The sequence below is a fragment of the Tupaia chinensis genome, unplaced genomic scaffold (assembly GCF_000334495.1).
Source record: "Tupaia chinensis unplaced genomic scaffold, TupChi_1.0 Scaffold000066_1, whole genome shotgun sequence".
In the NCBI taxonomy this organism is placed as follows: Eukaryota; Metazoa; Chordata; class Mammalia; order Scandentia; family Tupaiidae; genus Tupaia; species Tupaia belangeri.
Genome location: NW_006159525.1, coordinates 9,483,997 through 9,506,358, shown reverse-complemented (window position 1 = coordinate 9,506,358; position 22,362 = coordinate 9,483,997). Strand labels below are relative to the sequence as shown.

The following is a 22,362-nucleotide window of genomic DNA, read 5'->3' as shown; positions in this document are numbered from 1 at the left end:
TACATATTAGTAGTTTGTTTCCTTTTATTGCTGAAAAGTACTTCATTCTAATAGTACAGAACTGGGCCAGCAGGTGAGGGTTAAGGCAGCTGAATTCCAAATGGGTGACTGGGTGGTTTGAGTCAAAACCCTGTGGCTTGAAAACATGCCAGGCACCAGGTACATATATGTGTACATACAAATCCTAAGAGAATAGAGAGGAAGCGATTGTGTGTGGCCATTCCACTGGGTGGTTATTTCTCACTTTTCTGTCTCTGTTTCTCTCTGCTGAGTGCATGTACCCCATAGCAAAGTATAAAAATAATTTTTAAATAAAATATAAAGTATATTCCACTGTATGAAGGTACACAATTTTTTTTTCTTTTTAAAGTCCATTCAGAACATCTGGGGTATTTCCATTTTTTGGCAAAAATAAATAAAGCTGTCATAAACATTTGCCTAAAAAATTTGTCTGAATTTACATTTTTGTTTTGTCTCTAGGGACGACATTTCCATTGTAAACAGTTCTGTATCTCCCTCATCGGGGCAAAATGCCCCAAAGTGCACTCCAAAAGTCCCCAGGGAAAGTTTGGAAAGAGACCTCATCACAAAACACGTCCAGAGTCAAGGCAAAATTCACTAGCTCCCACACTGCAGTCGGCCTCTCCCAAGTAAAGTCTGATGATCCAAGTAAAGCCTGACCCTCACCCCCAAAAGATGCTGTCTCTTTAAGGCCTAGAGTATGTGTGTTCTTAGTAGATTGATGAGCCCAGGCTGCAGACTCACCTGCAGACTGGGCAGTCTCTAGATCACAACTTGATAAGAAACTGGTAAGCTGTCTTCTAAGGTGGAGTTACCATTTCCCACTCCCACCAGCAAGGTACAAGGGTTTTAGTTGCACCACATCCTTGTTAGTACTTGGTGTTGTCAGTTTTTACTTTCACATTTATTTAAATCATTCTAATAGGTGCATAGTGGTATTCCTCATGTTTTATTTTCATTTTTAAAAAAATTTCCAGAGGTTGTGTGCTTGAAAAAGAGAGACAGGGAGAGCTAAAGACAGGGGAAAGTGCTTCCCCCAATGGGGCATGGGCTTGGCATAGTCCTATTTCCTCCATTTCTTCATCCCACCTGGATTTTTTTTTTCTTATAGGGTTATACACTCACTGGAGAGACAGAAAGAGGGAAAGTAAGAAATCACTCCACCGAGGCAGTGGGGGGCAATATCCCTTTAGGACATGTGCCCTGTGTGCTCTTCAATTTGCTGGGGCTGGGATTTGAACTGTGCCACTTGGGATTATGGCTTCTTATGCACTGTCTTAACCATTGTGGTATGGAACCAGTTGGTTTATTTTGCTTTTAATTTTAAGATAACTTTTCTTTTTTAAGATACTTTTAAAGTTAAAATTTTAACACAGATTTCATATTGCCTCAAATGATGTTCAACAGAATTATTATAAACTTGATGCACAGTGCTAACTTTAGAGTATCATTATTACAGAAAGATTATTTCATCATATTAAGTTTTCATTTACTTTTTCATTTATACAGCCACTACTTATTGAACATCAACTTTTTTTTTCTTAGTAGGTCGTGTTTTTTCAACTGGAGAATTGGTAAACAAAGCAAGGATAATAACAAAGCAGTCTTGTTTTCATGGAAACAACATAGATGATAAATAAAGCCAGATAAAAGGATAAAGAGGTAAGAGATGCTAGTTTGGAAAGTGTGCCTCCTCTCTAAGTGTGTCATTGAACAGAGACTTGAATGAAGTGATATGCCAGCTGATACCCATCTGAGGAAAGAGCAGCGTCCCAGGCAGAGGTCATCTGCAAAAACAAAGGCTCAGGGAAGAAGCATGCTTGGTGTATCTGAAGGGTGACCAAGAGCTCGTAACAGCTGGGGTCACATGACTGCTGGGAAACCAGCTTTCCCAGCAGTGGGGCAAGAACCTTTTATCTTTCAATGAAACAAATCCATTGCTGAGCTGGGCCAGTTATTCTTTAATGCTTTCAAGCACTCTTAAGATGCTACAAAATTCAGGACCAGCAGATTGCATAATGGTTATGTCACTGGACACCCACATGGTTGGCCATGGTTTGAGTCCTGGACCTGGTGGCTTAAAATTCACAGGAGTCCTATATGCATGCATGCCTAAAATCCCAAGAGGAGAATGGAGAAGGGACTGTGGTGTGGTCATCTCCCCTGGGGGATGATTTCTCACTTTCTGTCTCTGTCTCTCCAGTGAGCACATACATCCTATAGTAAAAATCTCTCTCTAAAAAAAAAAAGTCATAAAATTGTTGTATATACAACAGTGAGTTCTGAGCAGCCCCATTCAGGGGATAGTATAACTGAAGATTTTCTTCTCAGACTTCAACCTTCAGACCCCAAGATCCAGCCAGGAAAGGCCAACCACAAGCCATCTGCACTTAGGTAGTGAGTGGCCCCTTTAAGGGAATAAGACAACTGAAGATTTTCTGCTCAGACTTCACCTTCCAGACCCTAAGATCTAGCAATGGAAAAGAATAACTCCTCATCATTTATACACTGTACGATGGAACTTGTGGAAATGTCAGATGAAGAATTTAGAATAGTCATAGTGACAAAGCTAACAGAGATGCAAGAGAAGAAAGACAACGAACTCCAGGAGATACAAGAAAAAAGAGAAACTGAGTTCCAAAAGGTGAAGAAGTTCTTGAATGATCTGAATGAGGAAATAAATACCATAAAAAAGAATAAAATGGAACTATTAGAGATCAAGGCTGTAATACAGGAAGTCGAAACCTCCCTTGAAAGTATTTAAAGCAGATTGGATCATGCAGAAGATTGAATCTTGGATGCAGAAGACAAAACCGCTTACTTAGAAAATTTCACCAAAAATACTGAGAAAATAATTCAAAAAAATGAGAATAACTTATGAGTGATACTAGATACCATTAAATGCTCAAACATCCAGATTCTCCAGATTCTCGGTATCCCAGAAGGTGAAGAAACTAATAAAGGCATTGATAATTTATTCATGAAATCCTGGAAGAAAACTTTCCAAACCTAGAGAGGCAATCAAATATCCAGATTCAAGAAACACAAAAGACACCACATAGAATCAACCCAAGAATATCTTTTCCAAGGCACATAGTAGATAGATTGATCAAAACCACAGAGACAAGACTCAAAAATTGGCAAGAAAGAAGTGTCAAGTTACTTTCAAAGGATATCCCGTGAGGCTAAGATCAGACCTGTTAGAAACACTGCAAGCAAGGGAAGAATGGGAAAATATATTAAAAGTGTTAAGTGAAAAACAATTGGGACCAGCAGTTAGCGTAATGGCTATGTCGCTGGACTCCCATGTAGTCGACCGCGATTCAAGTCCCGGACTCAGTGGCTTAAACTCACACCAGGTGTATGTATGAGCGTGTGCCCAAGATCCCGAGAAGAGAATGGAGGAGAAGGGATTGCAGCATGGCCATCCACCCTGGGGGGTGATTTCTCGCTTTCTGTCTCTCTGTCTCTGTCTTTCTGGCGAACACACGCATCTATAGCAAAAACAAAACAAAACAAATCTCTCCAAAACAAAATCTCTCCGAAAAACAATTACCCAGCAATTTATCTTTCATTTGGGAAGAAAGACAAAAACATTCCCAGATAAATAAAACCTGAAAGAATTTACCAACACCAGACCAGCTCACCAAGAAGATATGAAGGGAGTGCTATACCTGGAAGGTGAAAGTTAGACACACAGAAATAAGAATACAAAAACAACCAAGAAAATGGCCTACTTAATGGTAGGACAAGTCTGGAAAATTTGATAATAACACTAAATGTTAACTTCCAAAATTTAAATGCACAGATCAGACCACAGCAACATTACAAATTCAAAAGAAGAGAGATTAATTACATGAGACTGAACTGGTGAAATAAAATATAACTTTTGACTAAAACAGTACTGATTTTCTTCTGTCCTTTTTTTCCAGATTTAGGGATTTTTGTCTTCTCTTGAACTGTTGATCTACCTACTATTTGAACTGAATCCTAACCTTTTGCCTGGCTTTAAGTCTTAAGCAAATTTCCCTTAACATTTTTTGATTTTGATTTATTAAAACTAAAACTGTTTTGGGACCAGCAGTTAGCGTAATGGCTATGTCGTTGGACTCCCACGTAGTCGACCACAGTTAGAGTCCCAGACCAGGTGGCTTAAACTCATGCCACGCATGTGTGCGTGTGTGCCCAAGATCCCAAGAGGCGAATGGAGGAGAAGGGATTGCAGTGTGGCCATGTCCCCTGGGGGGTGATTTCTCGCTTTCTGTCTCTCTGTCTCTTTCTGTCTTTCTAGCGAGCACACGTGCCCTATGGCAAAAACCTCTCCAGAAAAAAAAAATGCAAAAACACAAAAAAACAAAAACAAAACTAAAACTGTTTTTCTTGAAATTAAACAATGCATTCAAAAATACCTATTTAATGACTGCTATGAGCTCTATAGCCCCAGCTAGGAGCTACTTTGTAGTATGTTGATTCTACTCACTGGGTTTTATGCCTAAAGTCAGACATGTGTTCATATATATGTACATATCAGCTTCACTTGCTATTGAAAGCACTTAGATTAATCAAGATTTTTTGTTACTCAATAAAGTGTGAAAAAAAAAAAAGCATGTAAAGCAACTGTAAATATCAGAGACAGTGTGGGAAGAGGGAGGAAAATGGTAGAGGATGAGAGGTAGGGAACCGAAGGGGGGAAAAATAAAGAAGCAAAATATATAAAAAACAAGAAATGGAAAATTACTTGTTGATAATAATATGGTAATATCCTTGACTAAGCCAATATACAGTGTATTTTCGATGGAGAAATCTCATCTTGCATACTGTAATAATGCACAGTGAATAAATGTAAGCAAATAAATTTAAAATTAAAAAACACTTTTTATAATTTTTTTTGAGAGATTTTTGCTATAGGGTGCATGCACTCGCCAGAGAGAGAGAGATAGAAAGTGAGAAATCACCACCCAGGGGGGCTGACCACACTGCCATCCCTTCCCATTCTCCTCTTGGTATTTTGGGCATGCACGCACATGTGCCCAGAGTGAGTTTTAAGCCTTCAGGTCCGAGATTCAAAATTGCAATCGAATACGTGGGAGTCCAGTGACGTAAACATTATTCCATCTGCTGGTCCCTCTCTTACAGTTTTTGAAAGTTTAGTCATTGGCTTAATGAATGCTTAATTGCTGACTTATATTTTTATAATAGACTTAAGATCCGGCATGCACACACACACACACACACACACACACACACACACACAGACACAGGAATGGAAGTCATAAAATTTTGTGTAATCTTACACATTTAACTTAATGGTGATTTAATCTATGACTTAGCAAACTTTCTGAGAGTTTTGTAATCTTTTGTTTTCCACTCTGGGATAGAATTCCTTGTTAGTATTTCACAAATAAATTGTATAATGCCTATTTAAAGCAATAGACCGCTGAGAAGAAGCAGTGATGTGAACTTGAGTTAAAATTACTGTGTGGCATCAAAAACACAGTAATATGATCTAATATAATCTCCAATTCTCAGAAGACTTCATTGAATGTTAAGGTATTATTTTCCTTTTAATAAAGATTTTACTGGACTGATTCTTATTTATTTAGCCTCCTTTTACAAAAAAGAGAGATGGCTCCTAAAGTACAAAAAAATCATGTTTTCTCATTCATAGGACATAGTTTGCATTTTCATTTGGTTGGATGTGAAGGAATCTTACATTATACTGTATGTCTACTATAATCTGGAACTCTTGTAACTGATTATTAGAAAAGTAATGGAAAATAATGAAATTCTTCTAGCCTTTGTGGAAAAAAATTCCCCATTATGAAGGAAAAAGAAAAACGTATAAAACACCAGGTTAAAAACACAGTTGGGTGGGAAGGTCGAGAAGGCAATGTTTAAGAGCAACCCTGTAATTAATTCTATCCCTTTTACAGTGGAGAGAGTAGGAGTGACATCCCTAGATAAGAAAGAAGGTGACATTTTTGTATCTCCTGGTAAACATACTAATGACTTCCCTCTGCTAAACTAGTGGTATTTTTGTAGCAGAAGAGTCCTTATCTATGGAATGCTTTCAGCAATATGTGCGTGATTTAATGATGCTTGTTTCTGGTTAATAAATATAGAACATACTTATTTACAGAGAACTCACTTTTGACAGATATCACATAGGAACGAAACTTTCTGCATATGAAATAGAGATATTCAAAACAATGTTTTCATGTACATAATTTTGAAGCTTTGTATACAAACCCGGATTATAATTCATTCTAGTGTGATAAAAAACAAACTACGTGGGAACCAGCAGTTAGCATAATGGCTATGTCACTGGATTCCCACGTAGTCAACTGCCGGAACCCGGTGGCTTAGAACTCATACTGGGCGCGTGTGCGTGCGTGCCCAAGATCCCGAGAGGAGAATGGAGAAGGGATTGTGGCGTGACCATCCCCCCTGGGGGGTGATTTCTCGCTTTCTGTCTCTATGTCTCTCTCTGTCTGTCTGGCGAGCGCACGTGCCCAATAGAAAAAAATCTCTCAAAAAAAAAAAAAAAAAAAAAAAAAGAAAAGAAAAGAAAAGAAAAGAAAAGAAAAGAAACAAACTACGTGACTTACGTAGAGTTTGGAATATCTGCTTTTTGGTGTCACTCGATTACCTGTGTCCTAGAAACTACCCTGTATCTCAATGTGGTCATAAGGATGAGCTAAGAGCATAGAGGACAATTTAGATCTTGGGGATGGGTTGTGATAAGAAGTATCAAGCTACCCTTATCTAGCTCTGCCATGTCATGCAGATGTCAGCTGGCTGAAGAAAGTTGATCATAGATTTTCCCTCATGCATGTGATAACCAGGTTTGAGTCTCAAGTATAAAATGCAGTAGTTACAAAAACAGATAGAATCAGGAAACACAGGTGTGGTACAGTTTATGAATGATCAGTGATGGTTTAAACAAAAGCAATTTAAACATATAAATAGAGGCCAGCTGATAATTGCTATTCAAATCCCAGTTAGAACCAGAACAATGCTGTAATACTTACAAGATCAATGAAGCGAATGTAATTTTAATGTTAGAAGCAAAATATGAAGAGAGCACACATGCAGGGAAATGTGTGATGTGCACCAAATCCTACCATTAGTCTGGGGTTATTCTTTGTAGACATGCAAAATATTCTGTACATGCAAATATACAGAATTTGCCACTGAACAAAGGGGTGGTAGGTAGAATGGCCATGAATCATTTGGATGTTGGTGCTTTGTCCTTGGACAATTCTTGTTTTTTAGACTTTGTCTTCTTGGGAAGAAGCCACAACTGTATTTCAAGATGGATTCAGATGGATAAATGATTTGTTAGGGGCCTACTTTGGGATGCTCCCTGTCCTGGGGAGTATGAACTCTGTTATGGGTTCTTCAGGGTTGGTCTTTTTGACAAAAGGTGGGGGTGAAACTCATAAATGTGAGCACTCAAATGAGGGGGCTGAGGGATTCATGAGTCAGAGGGCCCTTGTAGATAGATATTCAGAATTTATCTGAATCATATGCTTTCACTCCACTGTGACATTGACAGAACTCAAAACTGGGCACATTAATCAGAAGGGGAAGCCTGGCAGGATATGGGAAAGATGAATGCTACTAGGACTGGTGAGGAAGATACTGTCTACTCCAGACTATTGAACTGAGAGGATTTCTCACATGGGGAATTGAGAGTTAAGAGAGCAGGCCCCAAGACTAGTGATAAGGAACAGGGGAGGCTAGTCTGTCTTTAAATACCCAAAGACTGAAAGGAGAATTTCAAATGCAAGCTTGGACATGTTAAAGACTTACAACTGGGACCAGCAGATGGTGCGATGGTTATGTTTCTGGACTCCCACGTAGTCGACCATGGTTCAAGTCCCAGACCCAGTGGCTTGAAACTCATGCCAGGCGCATGTATGCACATGCCAAAGATGCTGAGAGGAGAGTGGAAGATAAGTGATTGTGATGTGGCTATCCGTCCTTGGGGGTGATTTCTTGTGTTCTGTCTCTCTGTCTCTGCCTCTCTGGTGAGCGCATATTCCCTATAGCACAAATTAAAAAAAAAAAAAAAGACATACAACTACTTTCATTTTTGTATATTTAATACATGATATAAATAAGGTCTGAGGTCATTACAACAAGTATTACAAAAAAGACTGCTTGCCTCTTTCCAATAGTTCAACATCACCCTCAGTTCCACAAAACATTCTAAGCTATTCTGTGTTTTCAGAGTCCTACTTTTGCTTTTTTTTTTAAAGAAGAGAAAAAAAAAAAAGGGCACTGCAAAATCCATCCAGGTGGTCTTCACACGTAGCAAATGGACACTCAAGGGCTGGGCTGCATGAAGAAAATACTAGCACATGGGAATCTTTTTTTTTTTTTTGAGAGGTTTTTGCTATAGGGTGCGTGCACTCATCAGACAGACAGAAAGACAGAAATCGAGAAATCACCCCCCAGGGGAGATGGCCATGTCGCAATCCCTTCTCCTCCATTCTCCTTTCGGGATCTTGGGCACGCACATACACGTGCCTGGTGTGAGTTTTTTAAAGCACCAGGTCCGGGACATGAACTGCAGTTGACTATGTGGGAGTCCAGCAACATAGCCATTATGCTAACTGCTGGTCCCAGCACATGGGAATCTTTTTTATTTATTTATTTATTTATTTTGAGAGGTTTTTGCCATAGGGCGCGTGCGCTCGCCAGACAGAGAGACAGAAAGTGAGAAATCACCCCCCAGGAGAGATGGCCACGCCGCAATCCCTTCTCCTCCATTCTCCTTTCGGGATCTTGGGCACGCACATACACGTGCCTGGTGTGAGTTTTTTAAAGCACCAGGCCCGGGACATGAACTGCAGTTGACTATGTGGGAGTCCAGCAACATAGCCATTATGCTAACTGCTGGTCCCCCGAGCACATGGGAATCTTAAACACCATACAGCAAAAGTGTTGACGATGAAGAGTGGTGGGACAGAGTCTAGAACAGAAGTCCTGAGACATGTTGATTTTTGAGGATAAGAAGCTGAATCCTATTTGAACTTTAAAATAATTCCTAATTGATGATTTTTAACAAAGTTTCCACCTAGTATCACTGCACTGCCAAAGAATGATCTGCCGTGTAGCCCGGGCAGCACCCTCTGTGAACCTGGTCACTTTAAAGGCAAGAGGAGACATTCGGCATCTCAACCTGCTCTTGCTGAGAATAGAAATTAGTCCTGCCAGGAGCCTTCGCTATTTGTCCTCAGTACAGCCCTCCGTCTCCCTAGATGTCCAGCGTGGCTCGGGCACACGGATGACTCCACAGGCAGTCAGTGGCACTGAAATCCCCAGAAAGGACTTGTGACTGTCTCTTTAGATGTAGCTAAGCTGAATCTGAGTATGTGGACTTCTTTTACTATGCCCCAGGCCTGCCTCCTTATATCTCAATGATACCAGTAGTCTTCAGAATTGAACCTAGGTAGAGTTCATTCTTCTGCTTAACCAAAGATGGCCACAGAACTACCGAACATGACTTTCAAATGTGTCTCATTGAGTTCTTCTTCCTCTCCTCCCATGGCCCCTGGGCAGGTCTACCTCAGTCCCCCCACCCCCTTCTGGCATCCAGTCTCCTCGTACTCTCGGGATTCTCCGTAGAAACACCAGATTACCTTTCTGTAAATACTACTTTTACTAAGTCAATTGTCTATTTCTTTCCTTAAATATATCCTTGTTTCTTTAATGCTTCTGATTTCTCTTGCACAGCAGTGATTAAAGAGGACCCCTAACTGGCAAAAATGGAATAGGTCTTTCTTCAGCATCAGAAGCTGCGCTTGCAGACCACTGACTGGCCTTTTGACCAGAAAAAAGTGTTTATACAGCTAAGAGTAATTTACACTCCACGGGGGAAGGTCTAGTGTCTTCCTTCTAGAAAATGTGAGTACAACTTGATCATGCTGACTTAATTTTTAATTTAATAAATTGATCCTTAAAAGTCTTTCTTTGAAGGAAACGGCTTCTACCAAAACCCCCAGGATATTAGAATTATTTTCCATCATGTGTATATCTATCTTTTTTAGCTTCTTGGAAATATTACTGGGGATTTTGTCCAAAGCAAAACAATTCTGACCAATAAAAATGTCTTTGGAGGTATGGATCAGATTATCAGAAAGCATCCCCATTTGCATGTCTGTGCCTACACACAGTAATTGAATTGCTTTTGTTAATTATATGTCATCAAAAAATACGGGCTTAGATGAAAGTGTATTTTAGACTAAGATGAAAGAATAAGGTGAGACATCAAGGGACATGGACTGTCATCCTTCAGATTTACCTGTGCTATGGTCAACAGCAAGTTTAAGCCAGTTTAAAGGGGGCAGTCATGGCAAAGAATGCTCCTGCAACTTCAAAGAGCCGATCAGATGTCGTACTAAGATCAAGTTCTCCCTCTAATAAGTCCAGTTTAAGGCAGATATAACTAACATAACATAAAAAGAGAAGGATATTTGGGGTATTGATTTCTCTCCAACAATTCTTTCCTCACATGAAATCTAGTCAGAGACTTGGTTCCACCGTTTCCGAAAGAGCGAATCATTAGATCTGTGAAGTAAAAAACGTGGATTGAAAATGTCTAGCTCTTGTCGAAATATGACATTGAATATAATGTGTTCCAAGTACAGAAATATCTAGCAGTTATTCAACATATTAAGTGCACTTTGCATGATATGTTCACAACATTTTAAAAATTCTATTTCAATAAATTTTGCCCTTGTTTTTATTTATTTGGGATCAACTAATATTTATTGAGTATCAACTATGTGTCAATGGCTTACACAAACCATTTTGTACGTAAGCATTATACCAACCATAAGGGATGTGAGACAGAGAGGATATGTTACTGGCCTAAGATGATCCAGTAAGAAGAGCAACATGGGGGTTAGGCAGACCATGATGCAATAGCAATACAGCTGGACCCGTATGAGAAGGCCCGAAGTTCATGTCCTAAGACCTCCTGTACATGCCAGGTATTACATGTCTTTGATTCAGGCTGAGAGGAGCTAGGGGGTAGATCACAGCATGAAGGCCTTGTTGGAGGTACCTGCCTCTCTCTTTCTCCCTCTCTCTCTGTTCTTCTGTCTCTCATGGAAGAAATAAATAATGAACTTAAAAAAAAAAAAAGGAAATCTGGGCTTTAATTCAAATTTATGTATTCCAAGTCCAAGTTTATTAGATGACATCCCACTGCCTCCCTAGAGATAATAGATGTTAATTTACTATAAAGAGAACATAAAGACTGCTTATTTAGTGCTTAACAAACATGAAAGAATAATTTTATAATCATTTAGCTCATAGAGTAAAACATCTCTATGACTTAGTTTAACAATGGTGGTTGTTTTTATTTGTCTTATAAAAAGGAATGATCTTATAAGAAGGGAGGTAACAGGCAATGTCTATGTAATTTATGACTCAAGGAGTACCAACCAAGTGCTCCTTCCCAATCAACAGCTCTTTCTCACCCCCCTATATTTTATATATAATATATAATTAACATATATAATATATCTCTAGTGGGAGTGGGAAAAAGATATACACACACACACATATATGTATTTATATATGTTTTTGCCATAAGGCACATGCACTTGCCAGAGAGAGAGATAGGGAGTAACAGAAGCAGAGAGAAAGTGAGGAATCATCCCCCGAGGGGATGGTCACACTGTAATCCCTTCTCTTCCATTCTCCTCCTGGGATTTTAGGGTATGCACATACACACACACCTGGTGTGATTTTCAAGTCATTGGGTCTGGGACTCGATCTGCAGTTTGCCATGTGGGAGTCCATGCCACATGCTAGTCTGCCTTCAATATTTTTTAAATCTATCATTATAAGTAAATTGTTTTGGAAAATCACATTGCACACAATAAAACTTCCTCTGGCTCTTCATGCTCACTAAATTAGAGTGACATAGAGGTTAGCTCTCATTCCAACTTGGAAGACTGACAGTGTTTGATTGGAGCTTTGTAATGAGTAGAATTCTGAGGTCATGCCAAGGTTCAGTAGGCTCAATTATCCATGTCAGTTAAAGGAAAGGGCATTTATTTATCTTCAGTATATTAAACTGTGCAATCGCTAACACATTCATGTCAATTTATCTGATAGCTTTTTTTTAACTCTTGAAAGAACCAAGGAAGGGGAGGAGTGGATGGTATAATGGTTAAGTAGCTGGACTCCCACATAGTCAATCACAGTTCAAATCCTGACTCGGTGGCTTAAAACTCATGATGGGCACGTGTGTGTGTGTGTGTGTGTGTGTGTGTGTGTGATTGTGTGTGAGTGCCCAAAGTCCCAAGAGGAGAATGGAGAAGAAGGGATTCTGGCATGGCCATCCCCCTGGGATTTCTCCCTTTCTGTCTCTCTCTCTCTGGTGAATGCATGCACCCTATTACAAAAAAAAAAAAAAAATATCTCACTCTTAAAAAAGAAAAGAGCCAAGGAAAGGATAATGCTAGCACTAGGATGAACATACAAGCTATTTTGCATACTTACTAAAGCACTGGGGGGAACAAAAGGGAGTCTATTAACAAAATGCCTGGACAATATACATAAACAGCTAAGGTGTGGTATCATTATTTTAGCTCTGAGGAAAGACAAGTCTCTCACTACCAAGAATAGATATTGAAGAGTTGCTTCTTCAAATAAGTCCACCAAAGTTTTTTTTCTTGATGCTATTGTTTTTTTCACAGCTATGGTTTTAATGAGAGCATTACCCCATCAACAAAGAGGAACAGGAACAGTTACACCTGGGTAGAATTCCAGATACCCGTAGGGGTTCAGTATAAAACACATGAAAGAAATTCAGTTGGTTTGCAATTGTTCAGAGGTTGATTATCCAACTAGTGCATTATCTTTTAGACCCATGTTTTGTTTCTTCCACCAGTTAATTTAGCAATATATCACTTCTGGTAAGAAGGCTTGATGGGCTATTACATGAAATGAGTTTGGGGAGTGACCTAGAGATTTCAATTATCCATATTACTCTTATTAGAGGTTGACTGTGAAGAACGGTGATTCATCTAGACAGCTTCTGAGATATAATCATCCTGTTATTTTTGCCTCTTTTGTACAGAACATACACTTTATGTGCATTTATGAACATATTGATCCTCACTTTCTTATTATCTGTGATTAATAAGATCAAGAAAAGGGGATCAATGGTCATTGAAATTAGCTTGCACTAATATATAATAACAAAATAATAAAGACATGAAATTATTTAATATTCGATGTCTTTTTGCTGAAGTTTACATCCTAGATACAAAGAAGTACATGTTGTTGGCTACTGTTTTGAAGGGAAGGCAGTCACAGACCACACAGTGTGTGATATGCAACACACACAGCAGCTAATCTTTTCAATGCAAATATTCTATGAGAATAATTATTGAGAAAGTATTTAAAAAATAAAAGGGATGCACTATGAATATTTTTTAAAATGACCAGTGCAACTTTATTAACTTACAGCAACCTTTACTAAATTTGGTTGACTAATTTGTTCACTCATTCAAATACTGTCTTTCAATTTTTTAAAATCATGAAAGAGCATGCGCACACACACACACACACACACACACACACTTGACAGTGAGCGAGAGCTCACAGGGTCATGCCACAATTCCCTTCCTCTAGTCCTCTTGCCCATTGGATCTTAGTCACTTGCGTGCATATCTGGTGTGTTTTGGGTTAATAGGACTGGGGACTCGAATCAGGGTTGCCAGGTGGGATTCTGCTTCTCTTGTTCAGTGCATTGACTTTGCATCATGGAGCTGGCCTTATTCATTTTTTTTTTTTTTTGTGTGTGTAGAGCATGTGCACTTGCCACAGAAAGACAGAGACAGAGAGAGAAGGAAGTGAAAAATCAGTCTCCAGGAAAAATGGCAACACCACAACCCCTCTTCTTTATTCTCCTCTTGGAAACATGGGCACATACACACATGTGTTCTGTGTGATTCTCAAGCCACCAGGTCTGGGACTCAAGCCATGGATGCAGCCATGTAGGATCCAGCTGCCTTAATCTCCATGCCATCTGCTGGCCTCACTCATTCAAAACTGTTTTTTTTTTTGGAGAGTTTTTTGCTATAGGGCACGGTGCGCTTGCCAGCCAGCCAGAGAGAGACAGAGAGACAGAAAGCGAGAAATCACCCCCCAGGGAGGATGGCCACGCTGCAATCCGTTCTCCGTTCTCCTCTCGGGATCTTGGGCATGCACGCACACGCGCCAGGTGTGAGTTTTAAGCCACTGGGTCTGGGATGCCAACCGGTTGACCACGTGGGCGTCCAGCGACATAGTCATTACGCTAACTGCTGGTCCCACTCATTCAAATCTTGATCATCCTTCAGAGCTTCAATTAAGACCCACTGCCCCACTGTTGCTTGTTGCCATCACAGGACCAAGGTCTCTCTTGGCCTTAGCCTTTAATGCTCATAATACTTGTTTTTCACCTAAGTTACATGCTCTTGAGATATTATTCTACAATTATGTAACATAATTGTTTAACTTATGAATTATTATTTTACTTTTCCATAAAATTATCTATATTTGATCATTTTTATCTATTAGTAATGATTAATTTCATATGGTCCAACCTACTAATTGTTGTTTTAAAAATCATTTTGGAATGAGTATAGTTAAAACTTTAGATTTGTATTTGCAAATATAAACACATTAATATATAGACATACAAATATATATGCTACATATACACACAGACACACACACACAAATGAAGCCATTTAGAAGTGATGACTGAGTTGTGGTTTTAATTTTTTGAGTAGATAGCCCCAAATAGCTCTGTCAATTCAGTAGCTTTTAGATATGATTATTTTTAAAGAAATACCTCTTCTTTCCCAAGGAAATAACTGTAGTTGAGATAACAATTATAGATTGCTCAGTATGTTAATACCTATATTGAATTATTTTTCTGAGTCACCCATATATTCATTGCTATAATTATTCTGTAGGATATTATTAGCATTATGTAATCTTTGAGAGCTTATCACATGCCAGGCACTGTTGTAAACATTTTATATCTATTAACTTGTTCAAGCTTTACTTCAACCTTGTGAAGTAAGTGACATCATTATCTTCATATTCTAGATGAGGAAATTGGGGAATGAAGACTAAAGCCATTTGCTCAAGAACACACAACGGGTAATGATGAATTGGGTGTCAAATTCAGGCAGTCTGGCTTCTATTCTTTCAAACCACATGAACTGTAATCAATAGGAATGTATTTGTCTTTAAAGTTAGAATGAATTAATAATCGTTCAGCTTTGTGAGATGTACAATATCAGGAAAGACTATGATTTGAAGCTGCAGAATTGAATAGAAGACACCTAAAGGCTTGGACACCTGCAGTTTTACCTCTTTGATAAGTAATGGAAATCATTTTTGAATTACCATACTGCCACAGTTTCTTGCATTAAAAACAAATTCAGGACTAGTGGGTGGCGTGCAGGTTAAGGTGCTGAATTTCACATAGCCAACTGTGCGATTCCAGTCCCAACCCAGTGGCTTAAGGATCAAGCTGGGCACATGCCCATGTGTGCTCAAAACCCCAGGGGGTGGGACAAAGAGAGGAGAAGGAATTTCCATGTGGCCATCCCCCCTAGGAGCAGATTTCTCACTTTCATTTTCTTTCTTTCTCTGTTTCTTCCTGGAAAAATACATATTCCCTATAGCAAAAACTAAAAGAAAAAAAAAAACTGAAATGTATAATACTGGTTCTTCTATAGAAATTTTGTAAGAGAAGAAAGAATAATAGATCATATAACTTGTGCTAATAAGAGCCCTTGATTAATTTGGTGGATTTATTTTTATGTGTAGTTATGAATAAACAAATGTACACAAACACTTTATAAAATTAGGTTTTATGCTCTTTTCTATAGTGATTATATGTTTTATAGTGCAGACATTTAATTTCTTTAATATTTGAAATCTAGAAAGTTATACAAAATCACACAAGTAGAGAGTAAATAAGGGTATTTAGCTGAATACCATAATCAATAAGTGGATACATATATTATGTGTGTGTGTGTGTGTGTATATATATATATATATATAAATATATATATGTATATACATATATGAATGCATGCATATAAGGTATAATTTATTCATATACATAATATATATACATATCCAATATGCATTATAACAAACTATGTTGTAATTTACATCTATTCTTTTTTTGTAACTTAAATTTTTTTGAGAGAGAGTTTTGCTGTAGGGCTTGTGCTCTCACTGTAAAGAGAGAGAGGAAGAAAGTGAGAAATCACCCTCCAAGGCGATAGCCCTATCTCAATCCCTTCCCCTCCATTCTCCTCTGGGGGTTTGGGGCATGTACACACATGTGCCAGGCATGAGTTTCAAGCCTCTGGGTCTGGGATTCTAACTGCAGTCAACATGGCACTAGGAATCCAGTGCCTTAACCACTATGCCACCTGCTGGCCCCTGTAATTTAATTTTTAATTTATTTGCAATAAAGAAAAATAATCCAGTGTGATTTACTCTAAGTTTGAATGAGAAAGAACATGTTTTTCTCCTAGAAATCAACAACAAATAGTGACAGAGCATTAAATGGAGAATCAGCATCGAGAGTCTTTTGTTTTAAGTGTCTAGGCTTTTAGTTGGGTTGGCTGGAAAAATGAGATAGTTAAATTAAATAATTTTATGTTGTCTAAATGACAACTTTGTGCAAGTATCTTCAAGCAGGATTATTTATCAGTTCAAAGTCAATATTCTAGGAAATGCGATTCTGTTTCCCTTAATAAAATAAGCCAGGCATATAGTAATTCTTTTTAGGAAAATACCAAAAGGAGAACACACATGAAGTTTGTAAGATGCAGACTTTGGAGCTGAATATAATAACTCGAATCATTCAAAACCTGTGAAGATTTTTTTCTGAAAGGAGATCTAAAAAGCTGTCATCCATGCCTAGGCTTGTGAAGAGGGACTGGCGGAGTTCAGGGCTGATTTGGTATGGCAATGGAGGCTTGTCATTTTCAAGTTATATTTTCCTGAACTGCTTGAATATTCTGATTATTTCCATAAATTACATATTTTTTAAAGAATTATTTATTTAATTTTATTTATTATTATTATTTTTCAGTGTGCTACAGGATACACGCACTCACCTGAGAGAGACAGAGAAAGAGAGACAGGAAAAATGAGAAAGCAAGTCACCAGGTCCGAGACTCAAACCACAGTCGGCTATGTGAGAGTTTTGTGCCTTAATGCCACCTGCTGGTCCCTGAATTACATAGTTTAAATGTCACCAGGGCCATTTAAGAATGCCAAATCTGAGCCATTTTATTGTTTGCTGTTGTTTCTACTTTAGAAAAGTGGCCTGTCAGATCAAACCCGACTAGTGCCCAGGTTCACCCGGGGAGCAGAAAGCGGCGTTAGGTGAGGTTACCTTCTTACACGCTGTGATGGCGCCTCCTAGGCCACTCCCCGAGCTGTCGCTGCTGCCCTGCTGTGTTTCTGAAACTTCATACATCAGGGGCGACTCCAAGTTGCTGTTTGTGCCCCAAAATACAAAAGAGAACACATTCTAGTGAGTCCTGTCTCTGTTTATAAATGAAGCACAACATGCTTTATTAAAAATCGTCCTTTCATATTGGATTAAACACTGCAAACCCACCTGCTGGAACCAATGTTTCCTGGTTAGACTGGCTCCTGTGATGACTGGAACCACCATGGACTAACCCATTGTGAATATAAAATTGCAACCAATGCCTACAGAGAGTTCAGGGGCATGGTTGTGTCTGACTTCTAGCAGAGTTAGCATCTTTTTCTAAGCAAGCAGTTTGGGTTTTGTTTTAGATTTTTGCCAGAGCGTACATGTGCTTACCAGAGAGACAGAGGCGAGAGAGAGAGTGAGAGAGAGGGAGTGAGAGAGAAATGACTTCCCCCCAGGGAGAATGGTCATGCAATCCTCCTCCATTTTCCTCCTGGGAATTTTGGGCACTCACACAGGCATGTCTGATTCAAACCATGAAGTCGGCCATGTGGAATCCAGCCACCTTCACCTCTGTGCCTCTTGCTGGCCCAGCAAGCAGTTTGAAAATTTGAATAAAATATTTTTGGTTGCTACATTAATTCAGCTCTCCCAATACCAACACATAGTAAAAATACTCATTTTATTTTTTAAAATGAGCATAAAACAATTTTAATGAGGAAGCAGCATGGAACCATGGAAACAACAGGAACTTCAGAAAATTCAGGTTATCTTTATCATCTCTGTGCCCAGAAACAGTTCCTTAACTTCTCTGTCTCCCAGATTTGAGACTTATTATCCTCCCCCTCCCCACTTCTTCTAAATCTGGGTGGGTTCAACTATATGATAGAATGTATACATATTTATAAAGATTTAAAATTGTACCTACATTTTTAAGAAACAAATTGAAATGACCAAACTTGCTTTTCACAATATGACTCAAAATTTAAGATTGAGTCTAATTTAATACAAAAAACCTCTGAATCTTTTAAGTATTTTAAAATATTTCCCTTTTGAAAATATGATAATTTGGAATTTTAAAAGGTATTGATGTGTCAAGTCTACACACTTTGTATTTGATCCTGTCCACCACATAAAACATGTATAATTCTCTAAAATACATGCTTTTGAATATGATCTAATAGTTTTGCATGCAATTTTCAATTTGAGATGTAGATTATTTCTCTTAAAGGAAGAACCAAGTAGAAGGTCAATTAAATTGACAATATTTTCCTGATAAACATATAACCCTCATATTACCAGTACTGAATTAGTTAGATTTTGTCACATTGAAATTAGCAGTAAGTCAAATAGTGTATGAGTATAGTATTTGGCATTTCCATTATTAACTAATATAAATGGCATTTAAAAAGGACTATTAATTGTGCTAAGTAAAAGTTTATAGATAAAGGCAAAAGTTCCATGGAATAATTTAAGTAAAATCTGTGTTATGTTAAATGTTTATGTATGTATACATTATTTTCTGTGTAATCGTTACCTTGAGGAACCTATAGATTGAACCTAATGCATGTGATGGAATAACACTGTTGTCTTTCTAAACAAGGAAAAGAACAAAAAGGAGAGGAAAGAGAAATGACAGAGGAAAGAGTAAAGGAAGAAATGAATGAAAGAAAGGTAGGAGGGAGGGAGGGAAATTATGAAAGGAAATTGGCTCTTGCAATGTGTTACAAAGGGCTTGAGTTTTCAGCCCCTACTTTTACAGATTTCCTGCAACATGGGGCGTAGACGTTTTTAAACTGCGGTTTAAGTGTTACTCCACCTCAAATCTGGCTGCTCTTATCACACTAATGCTTTCCTGGCCACAAAACAGTTAGGCTTTTACCCATAGACCACACTATTTCTAGGCTTCAAGTCATTTACATATGGAAGAGACACCGCAGACCAAGGTAGCATTTGTCTGCGATAACTGGATTTGAGAGTCAAAAACAACTATGTGATTCCTCCATGTTCTGTTGTTGCTATGTCCTCTGGAACGCTCTGGTATGCTATGGGGGGTCCCTTCTATGCAGGCCATTCTAGGACATGTCAGCACATCCCCATGTCTAGCACATCCCACAGGGATGGTGACATCAGGAGTGGAAAATAGAAGATTGAGAAGCACAGTTGAGACAGATTTCAGGCTTCTCATTTCAGGCACCACACAATAGAAGTGAGTTAGGAGTTGGTGTAGTGGTTATGTCACTGGATTCCCACACGGCCAACCATAGTTCAAGTCTCAGACCCAGTAGCTTGAAACTCATGCAGGGTGTTATGATGCCCAAAATCCTGGAAAGAGAATGGAAGAGAAGAGATTGCAGCATGACCATCTTCCCTGGGGGATGGCTTCTCACTTTTCCTTTCAATGTCTCTGTCTCTCTCTGGCAAGTACACACGACCTGAGGCAAAAAACTCTAAAAAAAATAAAACAAAACAGTAGAAGCATTCTTCAGTTTCTGCTCTGGAGGAGAATCACATCTACTCTGGGCAGAGTTGGGGAGGTCCAAAATCAGGGAGTGATGTGAAAATAGAGGAGTAAAGTTCAGACTTCAAAATTACTTATCTATAATATAGCATATTTTATATGGTTTTACACAGACAGACTTGTAGAGTATTTTTTATGCACCCAGAAGTTTATAAATTGCTGAGCCCATCTAGTAGAAGAGAGAAATGACAAGTTTATTCATTTTGGTAGGAAAGTCCTTATGTCTCTAAGATGAATAAGAGATCCTAGTTGAAAATGAAGGTGCTGAAAGGAATTTAAAAGTTTTATTGATTGCCTGCAGGATTAGCTCCATTTACTCTAATGCTAAGCCTATATAATAAAATTAACCATGTATATAAACAATATATATTTGCTTGTTAGAATTAAGTGAGGAGGTAGAGTCACATAGTAGGATTAAAATCAGCACATTACTTAGTAACAAATGTGATAAAACCCTACCCACCCGCTTTCGAAGAAAGCTAAAGTATCTTATGTCCAGAAACTCATTTTAAATCACTTTGATGATACCTACTACGTCTTCTTCCTCCAAGAAAATATGTAGGGAGGCTTATTTTTTAAGTCATATGATGTCGGTATGAATTTCTTGCAGGAAACTTTACAATAGGGCCCAATCCATTCCTAGCCTTTCGAATACAGATGAAATTTATTCTTTTAAGTTTTTTGTTTGTTTTTGCCATAAGACATGTGTGCTCACTGGAGAGAGGCAATGAGAGAGAACTGAGAAATCAACCCTCTGGGTGATGGCCATGTCACAATCCCTTCTCTTCCATTCTCCTCCTGAAATTTTGGGCAAGCATGCACACGCATCTAGTGTGAGTTTCAAGCTGTCAGATCTGGAACTTGAACCATGGTTGGCCATGTGGGAGTCCACTATGCCACCTGCTGGCCCATGGAGATGGAATTTTTAAAATATTTGTAAAGATGTCATCCCTGGTCCCTAGAGAGACAAACACTTGCTGCTACAAGATGAGGCAGAGATGAAATTCATGCATTTATTAAAATGAGCTCAAAGTGACATTTAAAGAACCACTTCAAGATATGATACAGCCTTATAACTTGCTTCTAATGGGAACAAGGCTGCAAGTTCTTCCCTGGGACATTTTCTTTTGATTTTGACAAGTGTTGACAACATTTATTAAGCACATCCGTTCAGACAGATTTCATGCTGAAACTGTTAAATGTGTTTCAATGAGGAGGTAGATAAAGGTGGGACAGAAGTTACAAAAGCAGAATTTGAAGTAGCGACTTTAATCCAGTTTTCTATAAAGCAGCCTTCTTTACAGAAAAAATGTCATCCGTGAATAAATGAGGTGCTGAGTTGCCACTGTACTGTCATCACCAATGATCCATGCAGTGTGGATAAGTAGGTCACCAGCAATAGTGAAAATGGCCCAGGGAATATTCAGTGACTTTTCCCAGAGACAGGGTGAGAAGTATCCAGTTACTGGAAATTGAGGCGTCCCTCTATTGCTGCTCAAAGTTTGGTCCACAAACCAGCAGTGTAAGTATCACGGGGGAGCTTGTTGGATACCCAGGAACTCAGGTCCCTCCTTAGAACTGCAAATCAGAATCTGCATTTTGACATTAAACTCAGGTAATTTATATACCCATTAAGGTTAGAGAAGCACTTATCTTACCTGGTAAATAGAATATACTTCTTATTTTCCCTTGGGTCTTTGTACATGACATTACTTCTTTCAGGAACATTCTTTCTAGTTTCCCCACTTCCTCCTAGATAATTCCTACCCTGTCCTTTGGGTCTCAGGTTATAAATGACCTCTGGCTTCTCCCTTCTTCCTTCTCCTTGCCAAGGAGGCCATACTTCATTCCAGTATATCTCCAATGTCCCAGACACACACAAACACCCTTATGTTCACACCTCTCCCCTCGCTGCGTATTCTCATGGCGACCTCAACCCAAGAACCAGGATAGGTCCTCTTCTTGTGTGTGTGTGTGAACAACTTCCTAAGGAGCACCCCAAGCCATATCCCATAATAGCACTTGTCAAAAAGGCATATGCTAGGGACCAGCAGTTAGCGTAATGGCTATGTCACTGGACTCCCACGTAGTCGACCGCGGTTTGCATCCCAGACCCAGTGGTTTAAATTCATGCCGGGTGCGTGCCCAAGATCCCGAGAGGAGAATGGAGAAGGGATTGCTGCATGGCCATCCCCCTCTGGGGGGTGATTTCTCGCTTTCTGTCTCTCTGACTCTCTCTGTCTGGCGAGTGCATGTGCCCCATAGCAAAAAAAAAAAAAAAAAAAAAAAAGAAATATTTTTTTTAACTTTTTTCCCTTCTTTTTTT

General features: G+C 38.8%; 1 protein-coding gene across 2 annotated transcripts in view; it reads right to left on the bottom strand.

Moving 5' to 3' along the window:
* The window catches only part of SPHKAP (SPHK1 interactor, AKAP domain containing), a 201,968-nt gene that overhangs the window by 132,902 nt on the left and 46,704 nt on the right, over positions 1-22,362 (bottom strand). For both annotated transcript variants that reach the window (XM_006141926.2, XM_006141927.2), the window contains exon 2: positions 17,471-17,573. In XM_006141926.2, coding sequence (XP_006141988.1) covers positions 17,471-17,573 — 103 coding nt within the window. The remainder of the gene's footprint in view (positions 1-17,470; positions 17,574-22,362) is intronic.